The sequence below is a fragment of the Dromiciops gliroides genome, chromosome 2, assembly GCF_019393635.1.
Source record: "Dromiciops gliroides isolate mDroGli1 chromosome 2, mDroGli1.pri, whole genome shotgun sequence".
Lineage (NCBI taxonomy): Eukaryota > Metazoa > Chordata > Mammalia > Microbiotheria > Microbiotheriidae > Dromiciops > Dromiciops gliroides.
The window spans coordinates 350960457-350980093 of NC_057862.1; the positions used below are offsets into that span (position 1 = coordinate 350960457).

The 19637-nt window shown below is 41.5% G+C and overlaps 1 protein-coding gene across 5 annotated transcripts in view; it reads right to left on the minus strand.

Moving 5' to 3' along the window:
• Positions 1-19637, minus strand: part of ABLIM3 (actin binding LIM protein family member 3) — a 175660-nt gene that overhangs the window by 24213 nt on the left and 131810 nt on the right. For 2 of the 5 annotated variants that reach the window (XM_043982487.1, XM_043982491.1), the window contains 6 exons: positions 13829-13900; positions 12312-12467; positions 8073-8102; positions 7414-7543; positions 4283-4381; positions 2673-2723 (listed from right to left, as the gene is read on the minus strand). In XM_043982487.1, the coding sequence (XP_043838422.1) occupies positions 2673-2723; positions 4283-4381; positions 7414-7543; positions 8073-8102; positions 12312-12467; positions 13829-13900 (538 nt within the window). The remainder of the gene's footprint in view (positions 1-2672; positions 2724-4282; positions 4382-7413; positions 7544-8072; positions 8103-12311; positions 12468-13828; positions 13901-19637) is intronic. The other 3 variants (XM_043982488.1, XM_043982489.1, XM_043982490.1) reach the window with 3 other exon arrangements.

Below are 19637 nucleotides of genomic sequence, written 5' to 3' on the forward strand. Positions count from 1 at the left end.
TTATTTAGTTTTGTGAATTTTGAATAATACATTTTTTATTTTAACCAAGGGGACACCCTTTCATTCTGCAGGGTATATATTCCTATGACACAGTTTCTGGATGACAGTTTTACAGACTGGTGTATCAGTAGACAAGGTCCCTTTGCCTGGCCACCTCAGTCACCTGATTTATCTCCATTAGATTTTTGTTTCTTGTAGGGTCATGTCAAAACTGTCATATATGGGGCAGCTAGGTGGTGCAGTGGATAGAGCACTAGCCCTGGATTTAGGAGTACCTGAGTTCAAATCCAGCCTCAGACCCTTGACACTTACTAGCTGTGTGACCCTGGGCAAGTCACTTAACCCCAACTGCCTCACCAAAAAAAACCCAAAAAACAAAAAACAAAAACCTGTCATGTATGCACCAAAACCTCATTCTTTGGATGATCTTAAGGCTAGGGTTACAAATGAAGTCCTTTTAATCACTGAACAGCAGCTGATGAAAGTTTTTTTTTTTTTTACAAAGTTTGAAAACTGACTAGAGCCATGTATAGTAGAAGATGATGGTTATGTTGAATTCTAGGAAGAAATATTTCAATATTAAAAACAATTAAGTAACCTTTCAAGTGTTATGGCTTTTGCAAGTTTGTAGCATTTATATTTTTGATGTTTTAAAACTTAAAACTGTACCAAGGCTTTTGGGGTACCCTTCATACTTATATATGATATTAATAATAACTGACAATCATATAGCACTTGACCTGTACTTGATCCTTATAACTTAAAGCAGGTAAGTATAAATACCTTTAATTCTCATTTTATAGACTAGAAGACTGAGGTTCTCTTAGAGAAGTGACACAGGCAATAAGTCACAAAATAGCAGAATCTTAGAGTTGGAACTTGGTGCTCATCTAATCCAACCCTAGCTTGAAAAGGAATATCTTTTACAACTTCCCTCACAATTTCACAAAAATAAAAAGATGTTGATATTTATATACACAGTGGTTTAAGGTTTACAAAGTGCATAAAAACTCTTGTGAATTAGATCCAGAAAGCATTCTTATTCTTATAGTTTTATGGAATGGGAAATTGAGGCAAAAAGTAATTGATTTGATACCAAAGACAGGATTTGAGTCGGCTTTTTAAGTGCTGGAACAATGCCTTTCTTAGTATTCCTTACTAAGTATATAATATTTCCATTATACAAATATTATATGTTATATAAAATATATAATTATATAATATATTATATAATATTATATATTCCTATTATAGTATTCCTATAAGGTGCCTTTTGAAGAACTCAAGTGCTCAGGAGCCCATTATTTCTGAGGACTTTAGACACCAAACCCTATGCTCTATCCATCATACCGGGGTACGCTGCCTTGTGCATTCTTTCATGTTCCATCTTGAAAGTTTCTGCCAACCATACCCTGACATAAAGATGTGCTGTCCCACTTTCCTAAATGAAAGACCCCAAATGGGCCCTGACACTGCACAGGCCAGGGTTCCCACAGAGATGTGCCTTTTCACAGGGAAAGACAGAATTTTAGGCTTCAAACCAGTGCTGGAGACTTTAGAGAAGTCACTTGGCTCCCTTGAAGTCCCACACTATTTCCCCTATTCTTTCTACATGTCATCTGAGGAATAGGTCACAGGGAAGAACTACTTTCAGATCATAGGATTTAGAGCTAGGTAGGATGGTAGAGATCATCTGGGCAAGGGGTCCTTAACCTTTTTTGTGTGTGTCATGGACCCCTTTGGCTGTCTAGTGAAGCCTGTGGGGTTCTTGGAATAATGTTTTTTAAATAATAGAAAGAAATCTGTTAGAGCTTAGTGAAAATAAAGGTATAATGTATTTCCCTCATCCAGATTCAGGGACCCCCTGAAATCTATTGATGTATTCCAGGTAGAAAACACTTAATTTGGTTCAACCTGCTCATCTTACAGATGAGGAAACAGGCCTAGAAAAAGGAAGTGATTGACACAAGGTCACACAGGCAATAAATAGCAGAGCAGGGATTCAAGCCTAGCACCCCTGCTTCAGGCATTTTCCACTGAGCTGCCTTTGATCTCATACTCTTTCTTACTCTGGAGCCATTCTGAAGCATTCTGGGTAACTTCTTGAGCTCCAGCTAGAAGTTCACCACTCCCTGTTACACATAAAAAAAACTGAATATAATGCAAGCTCCCTGAAGCCAGGGGATTTTTGTCTTTGTCTTTCTATCCTCAGCACCCAGTGCTGGGCTTGGCACATAATAGGCACTTATAAATGCTTGTTGATTGATACCAGTCATTAAGTATTAGAATTTGAATTCTAATCTATCTATCTATCTATCTATCTATCTATCTATCTATCTATCTCTGTCTGTCTAAAGTTGTGCCCTACCCCCCCCCCAAGATGTTAGCTGTTCCAGGGCAGGGATTAGGGGTATTTTTTTTCACTCTCTGTATCCCCAGTACTATAATACACCACCTTACCCACAATAAGTACTTAATATGTTTGCTTTGAATTGAATTTAAAGTGTTTTATAAACCTTATTAAAGCAATCTATAAATATACACGATTTTTATTTGGAGGGGCATTAGTGAAAGTTTCCTTGCCCCATCTTCCCAAACTACAACTGAATCCATTTTTCTTTATCCATCCCTCCAGAAACCTCTCTAGTCCTTTGGCTTCCCAAAGACAGTACCATGTCTTTTGTAGATGGGGGGTTTCCTGTAGATGTTGCTTTCTCCAGCAGCTGACCATCGATGGAAGCAGAGGTGGTGGGAAAGGAGAAAAGGAGGAAAAGGACAAAGGAAAAAACACAAATCAGTTTGTCTGAACAGAGAGAAGATCTACTTGATCACCTGATCTAAGGGTCCACCATTTCCCCCTCTTGGGGAGACCACTCAAAATCAAATTCTCGACATTGCCTCAAGTAGCAATCAAATATGGAGGAAGACATTAGGGGTGCAGGGTGGGGAGGGGAGGGGAGGAGCAATGGGTTCATCAGACTATGTCAGATGGGTGGTGGAAATATCTCAGGCCCAAGGTGTGGAGTGAGTATGGATAGCATGAACCCCATGCAGAATGAATGCATCCATTAAGATACCCACTGCCCTTTCCCCATGCCCACAGCTCATTCTGCTCTAGAACCCTGTGCTCTGGGCTTATCACTAACATCTCATTCCCACTCCACCCCATGCTGTCCTCCAGTGTTGGCTGTGGAGTAGTGGAAAGCTATGGATTTGATGGGAAGGGTCCCAAGGAGAATAGGGAGGGATAGGCCCAGTGGTGTGCTGCAAGAATTGGCTCTGAAAGTGTGACTCAAGTTTTATGTTTAATCATCATTATTAACATAATCTTTATCACCTTAAGTCTAGTCTCTAGCCAATCAACAGAACAATAAGTCAAGCCCTGATTTATAGAGTTTGCCAATTCCTGAGCTTTAATTGCTCACACTTAAAAGTGAACAATAGATTGTAGTGAGCTGATAAAAGTTGACTCTAGCACACCTCTAGGGAGGCTCATCCCAAGTTCTGAGATGGAGTAGGGGAGGCAAGTGGTTAGTGAGTGAGGTTGCTCTTGAACTATTAGTTGAGCTGTCCACATGGAGTAAGTAGTCTAAGCTGAACTAAGAAGCTTGTCCAAGGCCACTGGGTGCCAAGATTCATGGAGATATAGACATGGAGAAAGACAGCAGCCAGCGGGAGGCCAAGTTTCTTAGAGCTGAAAGGGACTTCAGAGGGCTTCTAGTCCAACCTCTTGCCTAATGCATTTAGGCATCTCTCTGTGGCATTTGTGACATGTCCCCCACCCTCAGCTTAAGCTCCTTCTGCCATGGGTCATTGCCTCCTAAGACATGTGTTTCATGATCCAATAGCTCTCCTTGTCCAGAAATTCTTCACATTGAGCTTAAATCTCCCTCCCTACAAATGTTATTGCTCTCACTACCCTCAGGGCCCCACAGAATGATTTTTCCATAGGACATCCCTCCAGATGGCCAGTGGTTTCTGTCCCCTAAGTCTTTTCTTCTCTTGACTAGACATTCCAAATTGCTTTAGCTATTCTTTCTGTGATATGGTTTGTAATGCCTCTCCTTTCCCAATGAAGGTGGCTGTGCTAAAGGTGAAGACTGAGACTGAGTGCCTGTCATATATGAGTTTAAAGGGAAAGAACAGGGGAGGATATGGGTAATTCCTGATTAAGGGAAGGAGGGCCTCCTTGGTTTGGCAGAGCTACTGCCAAGTAAACACAGAATCTCATGAAGACCCCACCGAGCATGCACATGGGCCAGGGCTTCCGCAGCCCGCCTACCTGGAACATGAAAGTGCTTGGGAGCTTGGTAAGAGGTTGGAGTGGAGGACCTCACGTCTAACTGGCTATGGTAGGGTGAGCTCCGCCCACTCTCTGCACCTGGAGGGCAGGGGCCCAGGAGAGCCAAAGGGGTCACAGAAGAAAAGAGAGGCACAGAGAGAACGGAATAGGCATTAAGTCAGCAGGTGGTTAGATAAGCCATGAACTGGTAGGGGGAGGTGTGGGCGTGGTGACACAGAAATGGTGAGGACATTCCTTGGGGAACAAACAAAAGCATTTCTCTTCCCCAAGTCTAGCTGCAGAGCTGGAAAGCATGATTTCTCTCCCATGCATGTTGTCCAGGAAAACAGGTCTGACTGTTTCCTTGTACAGGCCGATGACCCTAGTCATGCTCACCGTGGAATAATCATCAACTATGAGAGGCAGCTAAGACCTCTACTCCCCTCCTGTTGATACCTAACCCCTCCCCTCGATTGCCACCCCCATCTCCCATCCCTGGGGTCTTTAATACCAAATGTATGCAGGTCTGTGACCAGGCTATCTTTGTAATTTATTGGAATAGTATTGTTGCAGATGACAGCTGTGTCAATCCCTGAATGAAGGAGGGTCAAATGACCCAGGCAACGAGGCAGTCAGGATCCCACGAAACCTGAAAGTGGGGTGTGTCCTCAAATGGCTGACATTGTACTGTAGATTTTTTTTTTTAGTGAGGCAATTGGGGTTAAGTGACTTGCCCAGGGTCACACAGCTAGTAAGTGTTAAGTGTCTGAGGCCAGATTTGAACTCAGGTACTCCTGACTCCAGGGCCCGTGCTTTATCCACTGTGCCACCTAGCTGCCCCTGTACTGTAGATTTTAAAGCAGATTAATAGATTAAGGCCAGGAAGCAGAAAGCTGGATGTAGTCAGAAGCTGTGAGGAAGCTGGGAAAGAAAACAGATTTCTGGGAAAGAGAATAGGGTCCAGGGAAAGAGAGGCAATCTTTCAAGCCAAAAGGAATATTGGTCTGAGGTTCTGGGCCAATGGCCTCTGGCCATGCCCCTAAAGGTCTGACCAGAGTCCCATGGCAAGTCTGGGGTGGGGCACTTAGCTTGGGTCTAGACTGATCTATTTTTGTGAACCATTTTGTGAACCATTCACTTGCTGCACTTGGCAGATTAATTTCTTGTAGCACTATATCCCCAGGTATATAGACCCTACTGATAGGCTAGGCTTTCCCCTCAAATCCAGTGTGTATTAAACCTGAATATAGTCTATTAATCATTGATTTTCAGAAACAGAAAGGACCTCAGGAAGATCTTCAGTCGATCTCCAAACTCATGAGCAATCCCCTCCAACATACTTAACAAGTGGTCAAGGAACTCATGACCTTGGGAGGCAGCCCATTCCACTCTGGGGAAGTTTTAATTGTTAGGAAGTTTTCCTAATGTTGATTCATAATATTCTTTCCTTTAACTTATCCCATAATCCTTCCAGTTCTTTTGTCCTTTTGGATCAAACAGGAAAAAAATCCTCTTTACATGGAAACCTTTAAAATATTTAAAGATAATAATCATGTATTTACTTATTCTCTTCTTCAGGATAAAAATCCTCAGTTCTTTTCAGGGTATGCCTAAACATTTTTTTCCTTTCCCAAAAGGTGTAATTTTATGGCAATATTCTATATATTGGATGTGATCTGTACTTCAAGACAAATACCACAGAGATCTTCGATTTCATCAACGTGGGCAATCCAACATGGCAGACCCCTCTACACTTAAGATGGTTCTTCTGAGTTGCTGTTGTTAAAAATAAATCATTCCCTGGTGATCAAGCTTTTGAAGATGAGACATTCTGCACTTAGCTAGGCTGGTTCTAGGTGGAGAGAAAAAGCGTCCATTGCCTGGCCCATCCTTGAGTAATGGGACACGCCAGAGCTTGTGATGCACTTCCCCAGCCCTTCAGAGACTTGAAACTCCTCCATGCCTTAGTGGAGGAGGACCTTAGTGGTAGACTCAGATCAATACAGTATATAAAATATAACTCAAGAGTCAGTCCACAGATTCATAAATCTAGAGCTGCAAGAAACTGTCTAGTCAGGTAATTAAGTCTAATTCCCTCATTTTATAAATGAAGAAACTGAGGCCCAAAGGACTTAAATGACTTTTCCAACACCACATAGATAGTAAGCGGTAGAGCCAGGATCCAAACTCAGGTCCTGTGACTCCAAGCTCAACATTCCAACCAAATTCAGTGCTCCGTCTACTGTATCAATGCCTACCTACATTTCCCCCCTTGTTGATAAACCCTTTTACAAAGCATGTTTGGACCAGAAAATGTGTGTTGTAGGAAATGATAAGGGCACATGGGCAGATACTAACATCAGGGTACTTGGTCATGGTGGTAGAGCTTTGGGGGGACAGGGCCAATGAGCAGAATGCGAGGTTCACAACTGTCTAGAGCTCAAGTGAAGTATGAAAGTGTCAATCTGGGAGCGAGATTACTGTGGCAGAAAACATGATGTACTTAAAAGAGCACTGGATTTATAATTGGAGTACTTGGATTCAAATTCTGGCTTCGTTACATACTAGCTGTTTGACCTTGGGTAAGTCACTGCCTCTCTCTGGGCCTCAGTTTTCTCCTCTATTAAATAAAGGGGTTGGATTAGTTGAATTGCAGGTTCTTTTAATTTTTATACCCCGTGGCCAAGAAATTCAAGACAACTTTCCCCTATTTCCCAATTTACAATGAGATCCAAGACTTCCTAGGGATGTCAATTTTCAGCAGGTCTGCCCTGGGGTTAGGAAGACTCATAGGATTGACTCTGAACCATGGACCTAGAGGAGATCATTTTGTCCTACTACCTCATTTGATAGGAAAATTGAGACCCAGAGAGGATTATTTATTATCATCTAGCAAGTCTGATGTGATTCAAACTTACATGCCCTGACTTTCAATGTGACCAGGCTTAAACTGCTAAGTTATTTTAAACATAGAGGCATTCTTCCTTCCAAGTACCAAGGACATCAAAAGACAAAGCTGTGAATGAGATTAGCAGAGGCGAGGAAGAAATTGATTGTGGGCAGGTTGTCTAGTCCTGTATAGGCATTTCCTGAAGCTCACCACCTCTTCCTTGGAGCCTTACCCATCTTACCTGAGCGGTAATAATGATGGGGTGACCGGGGAAAGGTAGGAGACATGCCCTGGCGGCTGTAAGTTGGAGAATCAATGTATCCTGGGCTGGATGCTCGCCGCTGCCGGAGGTCTAGACTCTCAAAGATGTCCTATAGAGAGGAGAAGAGACATTACCTGGAAGTATGACCAGAAGGGTGCTATGCCCAATGATCTAACCCAGATGGGAAACAGGGAAAGACAGAAGAATTTCCCTTATCCAAGCTCTTCTTGAGGATCCTGATCAGGGAAGAAGTTGCCCTTAGTTTGGTACCTGTCGGGTAGTGGTATAAGATCTTCCTTGTTCACTCATGGGTAGCTGTGAGGGTATAAAATGGGACCTTGGCGGCCTTCTTTCTAAAACAACTGCTGGTGTCTTTAGTCAGTGACCATAGAAAAATAGGATTGTGCTAGTGGGTACTAAAGTTGAAGAAGCCTATGTTCCTCTGGTGAGAATAGGAATGTTAGGGAATTCATAAGTCCTTGACCGTCTCTACTCTGCCCCCAGCCCATGTGAGGAAGCTAGAGAAGAAGAGTGGAAGGTCTTTGACCCATGTAAGAGTCACAACTCCATTTTTTTGGCAGGGAAGGGATGATAGAGCTGTCCACCACTCAAGTCTTTGCTACAGGTTATGGAATTACCTGGGAATATGGTGATAAGGTTCCCATCGACTTGGAAGTGCAGGCATGTTAATCCAGGCAGCAAAGAAAGGAGGAAAGAGAGACACAGAGAATGGGGTATAATGTGGTTATATGACTCAGAGAAGGAAGTGCCTTATTCTTTTCCCAGAGTTCATCTATTCTTCCTAGGCAGCAGCTCCCTTAGGAGGTTCGGTTGTAAACCTCAGGAGAATCTGTTTTGCATTATGTTCAAGGCCCTCTACAAACTGGCTTCTGGTGAAACTTTCCAACAGTTATTTCACATGGCTTCCCTTCACATCCCACATTCCTCTTGTATCATCTTCCTTTCCTCTTCTGCCACTGTATACCTACTCAAGCCATTGCTCATGCCCAGAATATACCTCTTCTTCCCATGCTACTGAAATCCTTATCTCTCTTCAAGGCCCATCTTGTGCATTACCTCTTCTATAAAGCCTTTCTTGATTTCCCCAACCGAAAGTATTCTCCCTCCTTAAACTTTCCAAGAGTATTTTGTCTGGACCTTTCCTTTGCCCAAATATCACATTCTACTTTGTATTATACACATTTGTGTACATTTGTTATTCCTTGTAGTAGACTATATGCTCCTGAGGGCAGGCACTACTCTACATCATCATTTCATCTTTGTAATCCTTTTGTAAATGAACATGCTCTGCACATAATAAATGCTTAAAAAATGTTTATCAACTTAGATCCTAGCCCTCACTTCAATCATAGGCCACTCACAGGGTAGTTGGACACATGGACACATACAGGCCCTTTCACTCTTTGGGATTCCCTTACTTACACAGTTTCCTGTCATGCTCTAGGAATCATTATGCAATGAATAGGACATCAAGTCTGTGTCCAAAGACAATGACTTTTTTGGTTTCCTATTTAGGGAAATTAATGAGTTTTGGGTGGGCCATCTTGGGCTAGGTACTGCTTGCTTTAGCCAATCTGCTCTGGGGACTTCCTAAGATCTCAGATCTAATGTCTCCCTTGATATACAAATGGTCATATCTGCTCAAATCAAGAATCTTAATAGATTCTTATTCCTTGGTTTTTGTTTTTTTTTTAAGTGAGGCAATTGGGGTTAAGTGACTTGCCCAGGGTCACACAGCTAGTAAGTGTTAAGTGTCTGAGGCCAGATTTGAACTTAGGTACTCCTGACTCCAGGGCCAGTGCTCTGTCCACTGCACAACCTAGCTGCTCCTCAATAGATTCTTTTTTTTTTTTTTTTAAGTGAGGCAATTGGGGTTAAGTGACTTGCCCAGGGTTACACAGCTAGTAAGTGTTAAGTGTCTGAGGCCGGATTTGAACTCAGGTACTTCTGAATCCAGGGCCAGTGCTTTAACCTTCTGACTCCAGGGCCGGTGCTCTATCCACTGCGCCATCTAGCTGCCCCCTTAATACATTCTTAATAAATCTTGGAAGTCCTTTTCTGTTTTTTTTTTTTTTTTGGTGGGGCTTGACTTGCCCAGGGTCACACAGCTAGTAAGTGTCAAGTGTCTGAGGCCGGATTTGAATTCAGGTACTCCTGAATCCAGGGCCAGTGCTTTAACCACTGTACCACCTAGCTGCCCTTGGAGGTTCTTTTCTAGATGGGATCACTTTATGATGATCAGCCAACAAAGGGAGGGGGTGGTGCTCATCCTTCAGGGATGAGACATTGTATATCCTGTCATCTCAGGCATTCTAGCTATGTCTCTAGTGAGAGGGAACCTCCAGTCTCAGATCTTTCCTCTCTTCCTTTTCTTTCTTCTTCATCCTGCTTTCACTCTACCCTGATCCCTAGAGTTAGTTGCCTTTGCTTAATGTGAAGTAAAATTTGCTCACAGCAGAAATCTTGTTACTTTGAGCACTATTGGCTGGTTTGCTTCTTCTGGGGAAACCTCCAGGACCCCCCAAAGCAGTTGCAGTGTACTGTACTGCACAAGAAGGAGTGTGAAGTATCTGGAAAAACAGCCTGGAGCCAGGTTGTAAGGGCTTTAAATGCCAAGCTGAGAAGTGCATATTATATCTAAACTACCAATGATCTCTTAATTGCCAAATCTAATGGTTTTTCCCCCCTCAATACTGATCCTTCTTGACCTCATTTGACACTGTGGACCTCCTTCTCTTCTTGACGAGGTTTTATTTTCAATTCTGTGACCTTTCCTGGTTTTCAGACACTGCTCTCTCCTAGTTATCTTCTTAGCTCCTTCTCAGTTGCCCTGGCTGGCTGTTTCTCCATGTTACCTGCAGTAAAGGTGAGTGTCTGCAAAGCTCTGTCTTGGGCCTCTTCTTTTTTTGCTCTATTCTATATTGCTTGGTAATCTCATCAGCTACAGTCCTAATTTCTCCAATCAGCCACAATCATGACATCTTGAACAGGATATCCCAGAGACCTCACAAAATCAACAAGTCCAAAAGAGAATTTATCTTTTTCCTCAAACCCTCTTCTCTTGTGAGTTTTTATATTATTGTCAAGGGCATTACCATCCTTCCAATCACCTCAGTGTCCTCTTCAACTCATCAGTCTGCTTTCCTCCCTCACTCCATATGCAATCTGTTGCCAAGCTTTGTGTTTCTACCTTTATAACACCTTGTATATACGTCCCCTTCTCTGCTCACATAGCCACACTAGTTCAGGCCAGGCCCTTACCATCTCCTACTGGAACATTGCAATAATAGCCTTCTAATTTGGTCTCCCTTCCTCTTTCCCCACTCCAATCATCTTCATTCAGCTACCAAGGTGAATTTTCTGAAGCATAGATCTAATCATGTCACTCTCACCCTTGCCCTGTGATAACCAAGTGGCTTCCTATTTAAGGAAGATCAACCACAAACTTTTCTTAGGCATTTAAAACTCTTCATAATCTAGCCCCTTCCTATATTTCAAATCTTCATCCATTTTCCTTCTTTCCATGTAATTCTATGAACCAACTGCACTGGCCTATTTATACTTCCTCTAACATATTCGTCTCCCATCTCCATGCCTTTGCTCTGGTTGTACATGGAAGACTCTCCCTCCTCACCTCCACTTCTTAGTTTTCCTGACTTCCTCAAGACTCAGCTCAAAGCCTGCCTTCTGCAGGCAAACTTTCCCGGTTTCCACATCACAACCTCATCTCAGATTCCAAAATAATATTTTCGTTCATTTATTTCATTCTATTTATTTTATAAATTCTATTTATATTATATATATTTATTTTATAAATTATAGCTATATGACCAAATAACATCAATTAATTAGTTTGTTTATGAGGCACAGGTCTTACTATATCACTTTCCTGTTTAAAAATCTCCACTGGAGGGGCAGCTAGGTGGCGCAGTGGATAGAGCACCGGCCCTGGAGTCAGGAGTACCTGAGTTCAAATCCGACCTCAGACACATAACACTTACTAGCTGTGTGACCCTGGGCAAGTCACTTAACCCCAATTGCCTCACTAAAAAAAAAAAAAAAAAAAATCTCCACTGGCTCCCTCCCCATAAACTTATCACTCTGACTTTTAAAGCTCTCCTCAGTCTGGCTCCTATTATTGGACTTTCTCTTCTGACATTATTTTATATTATTCTCCTTCATGAACTCTATGATCCAGCCAAACTGAGCTATTAGCTACCTCTTGGAATTACTATTAATTCTGTTCCCTCTGTGCTGTCTCCCAGGCTGTCTCATACTGTTTGCCACGTTGGAGTTGCACTCCTTCCCCTCTGCTTCTCAAAATCCTTGTCTTCCTTCTAAGCTCAGTTCAGATGGGTGCTAGGTCCTATGGAAAGTTGTTTCTGATTCCCCCTAGTCATTAATGCTCTCTCCCTTCTAATGCTATCTTTTATTTGTCTATTTGTGTGTCCCCGCCCCCCAGGAGAATGTAAATTCACTGAGGGTAGGAATTGCTTGTTATTGTAACTGTCACTGTAGCACAGTGCATTGTACTTAGTAGGTGACTGAAGTTTCTTGGTAATTTTTATTGAATTAAAGTAACTTGTCCAAGGTCACAGTCACACAGATTGTGGCAGAATGAAGACTCAAAACCAGGTTTCCTAGTTCCCAGTCTCATGTGCTTTCTGGTATGCTATATTGCTGTCTCACTTCAAATCATAGGAACACAATAAGAGTTAACATTACAAAAGTTTTAAGTAGCAGAGTTGGGATTTGAACCTACAACCTTGGTCTCCAAATCCAGTGTGCTTTTACACTATGCCATCAGATCTCAATGATCCCTCCCCACCCCCTTAGAAAGTGGTGAGATGCAGTACCTCCCCATAGCTATATCTCTCCAGCATCTCGTCAGAGGTGTATCTGTGATAGGGTTCATAGGAAATGAGGTCTGGGCGCTGCACCTCATAGATAGCTTTTATCTTGGGAAGAGCTGCCAGGTCTTTATAATTAAGGATCTCATTATCCACTTTGGCCTGGAGAGAGGGAGAGACAGAGATAGGCAAAGAGAAAGAAGGTCAAAGGAAAGGCAAGTGCTTACAGCAGAGAGGAAGCAAGGGCTTTGGTTCACACTGAAGTCCTAAGAGAAAGAAAAGCCAGGGCATATTTTACACTAGGGACTCCCCAGAGGCAGAAGGACTGAGCAGAATCCCAGAATTCCAGAGCTAGATGTATAGAAATCACTTTGGAACACAGAATGTCAGAGCTGGAAGGGACTTTGGGACAGAACAAAAAATGACAAATGAGGAAACTAAGTGTTGAGACTGAAGATGAAGCACACTTCCCTCCTCTTAGCAGAGGTGGTGGACCCTCTAGGTGCAGAATGAGGCATACATTTTCAGATATGTCCAATACATTGATTGTCATTTATTATAGGGGAGGGTTCTCTGCTGGAAGGAAAGGGACAAGTTGTTGGAAAGTGACAATGTTATAAAAGAAAGGTTATAAATACAAATTTTAAAAAATAATCTAAAGCTTAAAAGGGTAGTTGAATATAAGGTGCTCCTGGGAAAGGGAGCAGGCAAATGAGTATTTGGGTATGGAGGGATGCTCATATTCTAGAAATACAGATAAATCAAAACTCAGAGATTCCCCTAGAGCCTTTTAGAGTTTATTACATTCTTGTCCACTGAAGATTTATTGGCTTGGTCCCTTTTTCCAATCTATCACAATTTTAGACTACTTTGGGCCCCTAAAAAGACTTGGATAAACCAAAGAATAAAAGATGACACACATAAGTTTGTTTGTGATGACTTTATAGTGATACCTTTACTCTATCCTACCTTGTGTCATCTTATCCCCCTGCTTGAGCTGCACATCTTTAGCCTATCCCAAAAACTAATTTTCTCTTCTCTTAAATATTCTTAACCAAAGAATCATAAGATTTAGAGCTAAAAGTGACCAGAGAGATCACACAGTACAACTCTTTCATTTTATAGATGCAAAAACTAAGTCCCAGAGACAGGAAGTGATTTGCTCAACATTAGACTTAGAAGCTAAAAATGAAAACAAAACCAAAATAAAACAAAAAAACACCCAACTTATAAGCTCCTAGAGAGGAGGAGCTTTTGTATTTGTATGCCCAGGGCCAAGGAAATAGCAAGCACTTAATAAAAGCCCATTGATTGATGGACTGGTTGACAGTAAGTTTATGTCTCCCAGGCCTTTGTGGGGTATATGAATTTGTCTGTCCACTTGCCAATGATATTGTTATTGTTTTAAATCCCCCTTGGTCCCCCCTTCTTTATCCTCTTTGCCTCCATTCTCTTTCTTTTGAACAAAAGCCCTGGGGGAGACAGAGGATTGGATGTCACATCTGTGCCCCACGGATACATACGCAGATGACTCTGTTGGGGGATCCAATGCTGGAGCCAGGTGGGGAGATGGAAGTCTCAGATGTCCTCCTGTGCTGTGTGGAGAAGAGAGAGGGGTGAGGGCTTTTGAATTCATAGCACAGAGATGCTAGATCAATGGCATTCAAAGTGGGAGACCATGATACAATCCCAAGAGGTGCTGGAGGATAGAAAGACCACATCCCCTAATCTTCCAGGAGTGTTCTGCTAACTATTTAACAAATGACTCTCAAAACAGGACACACTTTTGGGTCCACTCTGCATTATTAGCATTTTCTGCATCATTTTCTTACTAGCCAGTCAAGAAGGCAATAAATCAAACCCCGATTTGCAGCATTTGCCAATTTCCAAAGTATAAATGTTCACATGGAAAATGTAAAAATTGGCTCTCGCTAGCCAATACATGCTGATTCCAGCACAGCTTTGTCCTTCCCCCTCATAGTACAGGCTCCCATCTTTTCCCTTTCTGCCTTTGTGGGCCCCTCAGGGCAATTATGTCCCAACCTGCACCCAGATACTTGCAATAGCACCTGCACTTTTGGGAAAACCATATTCTCCTCTTCATCTGCCTCCCTCCCCTCAACCACACATACATCATTTCCCCCAGATCATCCCATAGTTGTAGGAGGTGTCACCTGGTTGTCTCTGTACTTTGGGGCAGAATCTGGTAAGACCTTCTTCTTCATCCCTTTTCATATTGAGAGTTACATAAGATGATTTGTAGTCTGTGTCACAGATCTTATTACATTATTTCTGCCCTCAAACCCATGCCTCTTACTAACTTCCCTCTTACTGTTCAGGGCACTACCATCTTTCCAGTCACAAAGCTCGAAATGTCAGGGTCATTATAGAAACCTGATTCCATGTATTTAATAATTTGCCAAAATTTGTTTCTTTTCTGTTATTCAGTTGTGTCCAACTATCCATGACTCCATTTGGAATTTTCATGGCAAAGATACTGGGGTGGTTTGCTAGTTCCTTCTCCAGCTCATTTGACAGATGAGGATACTGAGGCAAACAGGACTTAATGACTTGCCCAGGATCACACAGCTAAAAAGCATCTGAGGCTAGATTTGAACTTAGATTTTCCTGAGTCCAGGCCTAGCACTCTATCCACTATGCTGCCACCTACATTCACAAAATCTCTGCCATCTTTCCTCTTCTCTCCACTCACAAAGTAGTCACAAGTTCAAGCCCTGGATCACCTCTTGCCCGAACTATTCAATAGCCTCTGAATTGGTCTCCTTGACTCATCTTTTTCCACTCCAATCAGCCTCTGCAAGTGGTGGAAATGACTTTCCTAAAGCCTAGATCTTTTCATATAACTTCCTTACTCAATAAACATCAGTGTCTCTCTTATTGACTCTAGGATCAAATATTATTTAATCTTTTTAGAATCCTTAAATATTTTTGTGTGTTTTGTAATGTATATAATTATTAGTATAGTAATATATCCATATAACTTATAAATAAGCAAATTTACATAATTCGAAGTGTATTCAAGAATACTTGGAGACTATTACTCTATATTCCCAGACAAATGAGTGAGGGTTCTGGTTTGTCCAGGCTGAAATTGTTTGGAAAACCTGCATTTTCCTACCCTTATCAACTAGTTATCAATATCTAATCTCTATTGTTAACAATATCTGAATATGAATGAGTCAAAATGAAAGGAATTTAGATTTGTGTTCTTAATTTATCATTGGATCCTAAATGAGGCCTTCCTTATGTTAATAAAAATATTAAAAGACTTATTCATTGGGGGTTAACCTTATGATTTCTGATCAATTAACGAGACATTAATTCTACCCAGTAGCAGAAAGAGCTGAATACTGGTAGCCTTGAAATCTGGTTTTGGATCTTAGTTCTGTAATATATTCACTGCAGAATCTTGGCCAAGTCTCTTTTTTCCCCCTGAGTTTTGTGAGAGTTGGAATAATGCCCCCTGCTGGAAGGAACATTTTGTGAGCTCTGGCCTGAGGACCTAGCCATGTGGCCTTGGCATCAGGAAGTGATGTTTGCTCCTGAGTACTTTCTTTTTTTTTTGTGAGGCAATTGGGGTTAAGTGACTTGCCCAAGGTCACACAGCTAGTGCCAAGGGTCTGAGGCTGGATTTGAACTCAGGTCCTCCTGAATCCAGGGCCAGTGCTCTATCCACTGTGCCACCTAGCTGCCCCTTGTGAGTACCTTCGATCAAAGCTATCAGCCAATTAGCTTGGAGCTGTGCGTGTGGACGGCCCTGTTTCCTGTTTCACAAGAGGCTTCTGGGAGGAAGGGGAGAGTGAGCTTTTTTTGCTGGGACCTTGGGCGGAGTAGAGCAGAAATGCTAGCTCCCTTAGATAGATAGATGAAGGCATCTTGGCCTCTTTCTCTCTACTCCCCAAGTTCTTATGCTCCTTAATAAATACTTAAAAGTCTAAACTCTTGCTAAAGCTTATAATCTATGGCGACCACTCATTAGATTTTTAGACAGTCTAGCTAGAATTTTAGCCCCTTACAGTTAGCAACCTTACAGTTTCAATTTGCTCATTTCTGAAATGAGGAAGATACTAGTATTACCTACCTCACAGGACTAACTGGAGAATAACAGGAGACTATGAGCAGTGCTTTCTAAATTCTAAAACACCAGCAAGGGTCTTCATTTTCTTCTTCATCACCATCACCACCACCACCATCTTTTCTAATTAGTTAATGCTTATTTTCTAGCTGCACATATAATGAACATATAGAATTTGATGAAATCTGATGATAATTCTACACTATACTCATTCCTCATGAGATATTTAATATTTTTTTAAAGCCTGGAATCTAATCAGTAGGGATATACCCTACAGATCATAATCCCTTCACACACAAGTAAATGACTTCAAAAATTACTGTAAGCCTAAGAATTTATCATTGAGTGACCAACCCTCTGGTGGTGAGCCAGGTAGTAGACTTAGCTAGCCTATCCCTCAGATAATAGACACATGGTTCATGGCTGGGGTTGTCCAATTTAGCAGAATGTCTCAGAGTTTAATGATGTTGGCACAACCTTCAAGAGCCCAGGGTTGCCTCCATAGCATGATGGGGCACCAGAAGAGTTTTTTAGTCAAGATCTTTTTTTAAATATACTTCAATGCTTCTAGGATTTATGGTTTCACCGATATAGGTACTTTCTCCACTGATATGAACTGCAGTCCTCTCCATGCCTTAATAAAAGTGTCTTGATGAGCTTTTGTGTCCCCAGATTTCATTTCCTATTGGATTACTACCTGATGATGGGCTTCTCTGGGTCTAGACTTGCATAAGTGACACATGATTTGTTTCTGGGTCTCTGTAGCTTGGAATCAGCTACATACTAGAATTTGTTCTTTACTGGTAAAGCCTTCAAACCTACTTCTATATCATGATAAGGTACCAGAAGGTATACCTGATTCCTGACTGGGAGTCAGGAAAACTCAATTTTGAATATGGCCTTCATCATTTACTACCTGTATGCCTCTGAACAACTCAATTACTCAGCCTCAGTTTCCCCATAGTGAAAATAGGTATAATCATAGTATCTATCACATGAAGTTGTTGTAAAGGGCAAATGAGAATACATGTAAAGCGCTTTGTAAAGCTTAAAGTACTATGTAATATTAGCTATTATTATTACTGTGTGACCCTGAGCAAATCTCTTAACATCTTGGCTTCAGTTTCCTCACCTATAAAATGTGAATAGTAATAGTACCTACCTCACAGGGTAGTAACAAGGAGCAAATTAAATATACGCATATGTATATGTATGTATATAATATGACACATATAATATCTGTTTGTAGATGTTATGTATAATATACATTATATACTTATATGTGCACATATACATATATGAGCATGTATGTACATAAAGTATTTTGCAAATCTTAGAGCATTATATAAATATTAGTTATTATTAAATACCCACTGTGTTGATCTATGAAAATCAATTAATTTTTCTGTCTGAGTTTCCTCATCCATAAAATGAGGCTAATAATAGCATTTAACACACAGGGTTGTTGGAGAATCAAATGAGTTGATACCTGTAAAATGCTATGCAAACTTTAAATTGCTATATAATTATTACATAATTATATAGGATATAATATAATATAAAATTATGCATAACATTATTTAGTGAACTTTCTAATATAAAAACCCAAAGATCTTCTTAGGAACAACCGTAAGGATGGCTCATGAGTTGGCAATAGTTTTATGGTTTCCAAAGAACACTGTGGGTCTGGCAGTTGCTCCTCCAAGCAGAAAGATTGAGAGGAAAGGATGGTCTCTGACTGGGGCATATACTGGGATGACTGGTCCCTCAACAAGGTAGCATGGTTGGTGTCAGTGGGAGTTTCCACTTCTGTGGCTCTTCCACATAGAAGAAGCACTCAGAGAATCTTGCCTGGGGAGCTCAGAGAAGAACACATGCTATAGAATTATAGGATTTGGGGCTGGAAGAGACCTTTGGGATTATCTACTTCATCCCTTTATCTTAGAAAAGGAAAAAGATCCAAAGAGGGGAATCATCATAATTTGGCAGATGTGTGTTTGATTCTCGGATTAGCTACTCTAATCCCATCCCCAAACTAGGTAGTGTAGTAGGTGGGACACTGTATAAACTAGCACCAGGGCCAGTGCTTGGGACTTTCAATGGTCTTGCTGGGGAGTGACTGAGGAGGGGGTACTCTGGTGCATGCATAGAGCAAGGGAACTTAAATGATACTTGAATCCTGAAGATGTCTGTCACCATGGTGTTTAATGGCAGGCCCAATGCTCTCCTTACCCATGACTGAGTATGCTAGGAGTCAGCACCTCAGGATTTGGTCTCAAGCAGATGAATCTTGTCTTTGTATTGTTGGGACTGCCAGGATCCCTAGTAGGTAATCTCTTCTGGTCAATGTGTGTGGGTGCAGGCAAATTGGTGGGGGTAGCAGGGGAGGAATCAGGGGCTGTTCCAGGTTGCTCAGTAGGCACAAATGTGAATCAGTCTGAGGTTAATCTGGCTGGACTTCTTTTGAGGACTCTTTTGAGGACTCCTTTCTTAGTGGGAGAGTGCTAAAAGCTTCACTGGGTCTTAGCTCTACCACAAACAATAAAAACAAACAAACAAACAAAAGCCCTTTGAACTGCCCTACAAGGCTATTTATTGTATAGATCAAATAAAACAGTGAACAGGACAATGCGTTTAAACTAGAAAGTGTTCTACACAGGCAATAGATTGTTATTAGTCATATTAGATTTTCCTGTCCTGAGGAAGGGATAAATCAGTGGCTTAGCTGAGCTACTAAATAATGGAGAGACAGGAAGGATAGGAAAGATTATATCTACTTCAGCTCTCCTGTATTCAGAAAGGTTTAATAAGATTTAAATTTGGAAGAGATCTTAAAGAGTCCACTTTCAGATGAGATTAATTAGTAATAATAATAACATTAGGATTTATGGAATGCTTTAAAGTTTGCAAACCATTTTATATATTTTATCTCTTTTAATCTTCCCAACAATCCTGGAGGTAAGGTGCTAGGTGGCTCAGTGGATAGAGCACTGGCCCTGAAGTTGGGAGCACCCGAGTTCAAATCTCACCTCTGACACTTCCTAGCTGTGTGATCCTGGACAAGTTACTTAGCCCTAATTGCCTTAAACATCTGGGGTCATCTCTGGGGCTACCTCTAGTCGTCTTGATATATATCTTGCCACTAGACCCGGATGGCTCTGGAGGAGAGGGTGAGGCTGTTGACTTTGCACAGTCCTCTCTCACTTAAATCCAATTCACTGCAAGTCATGACATCA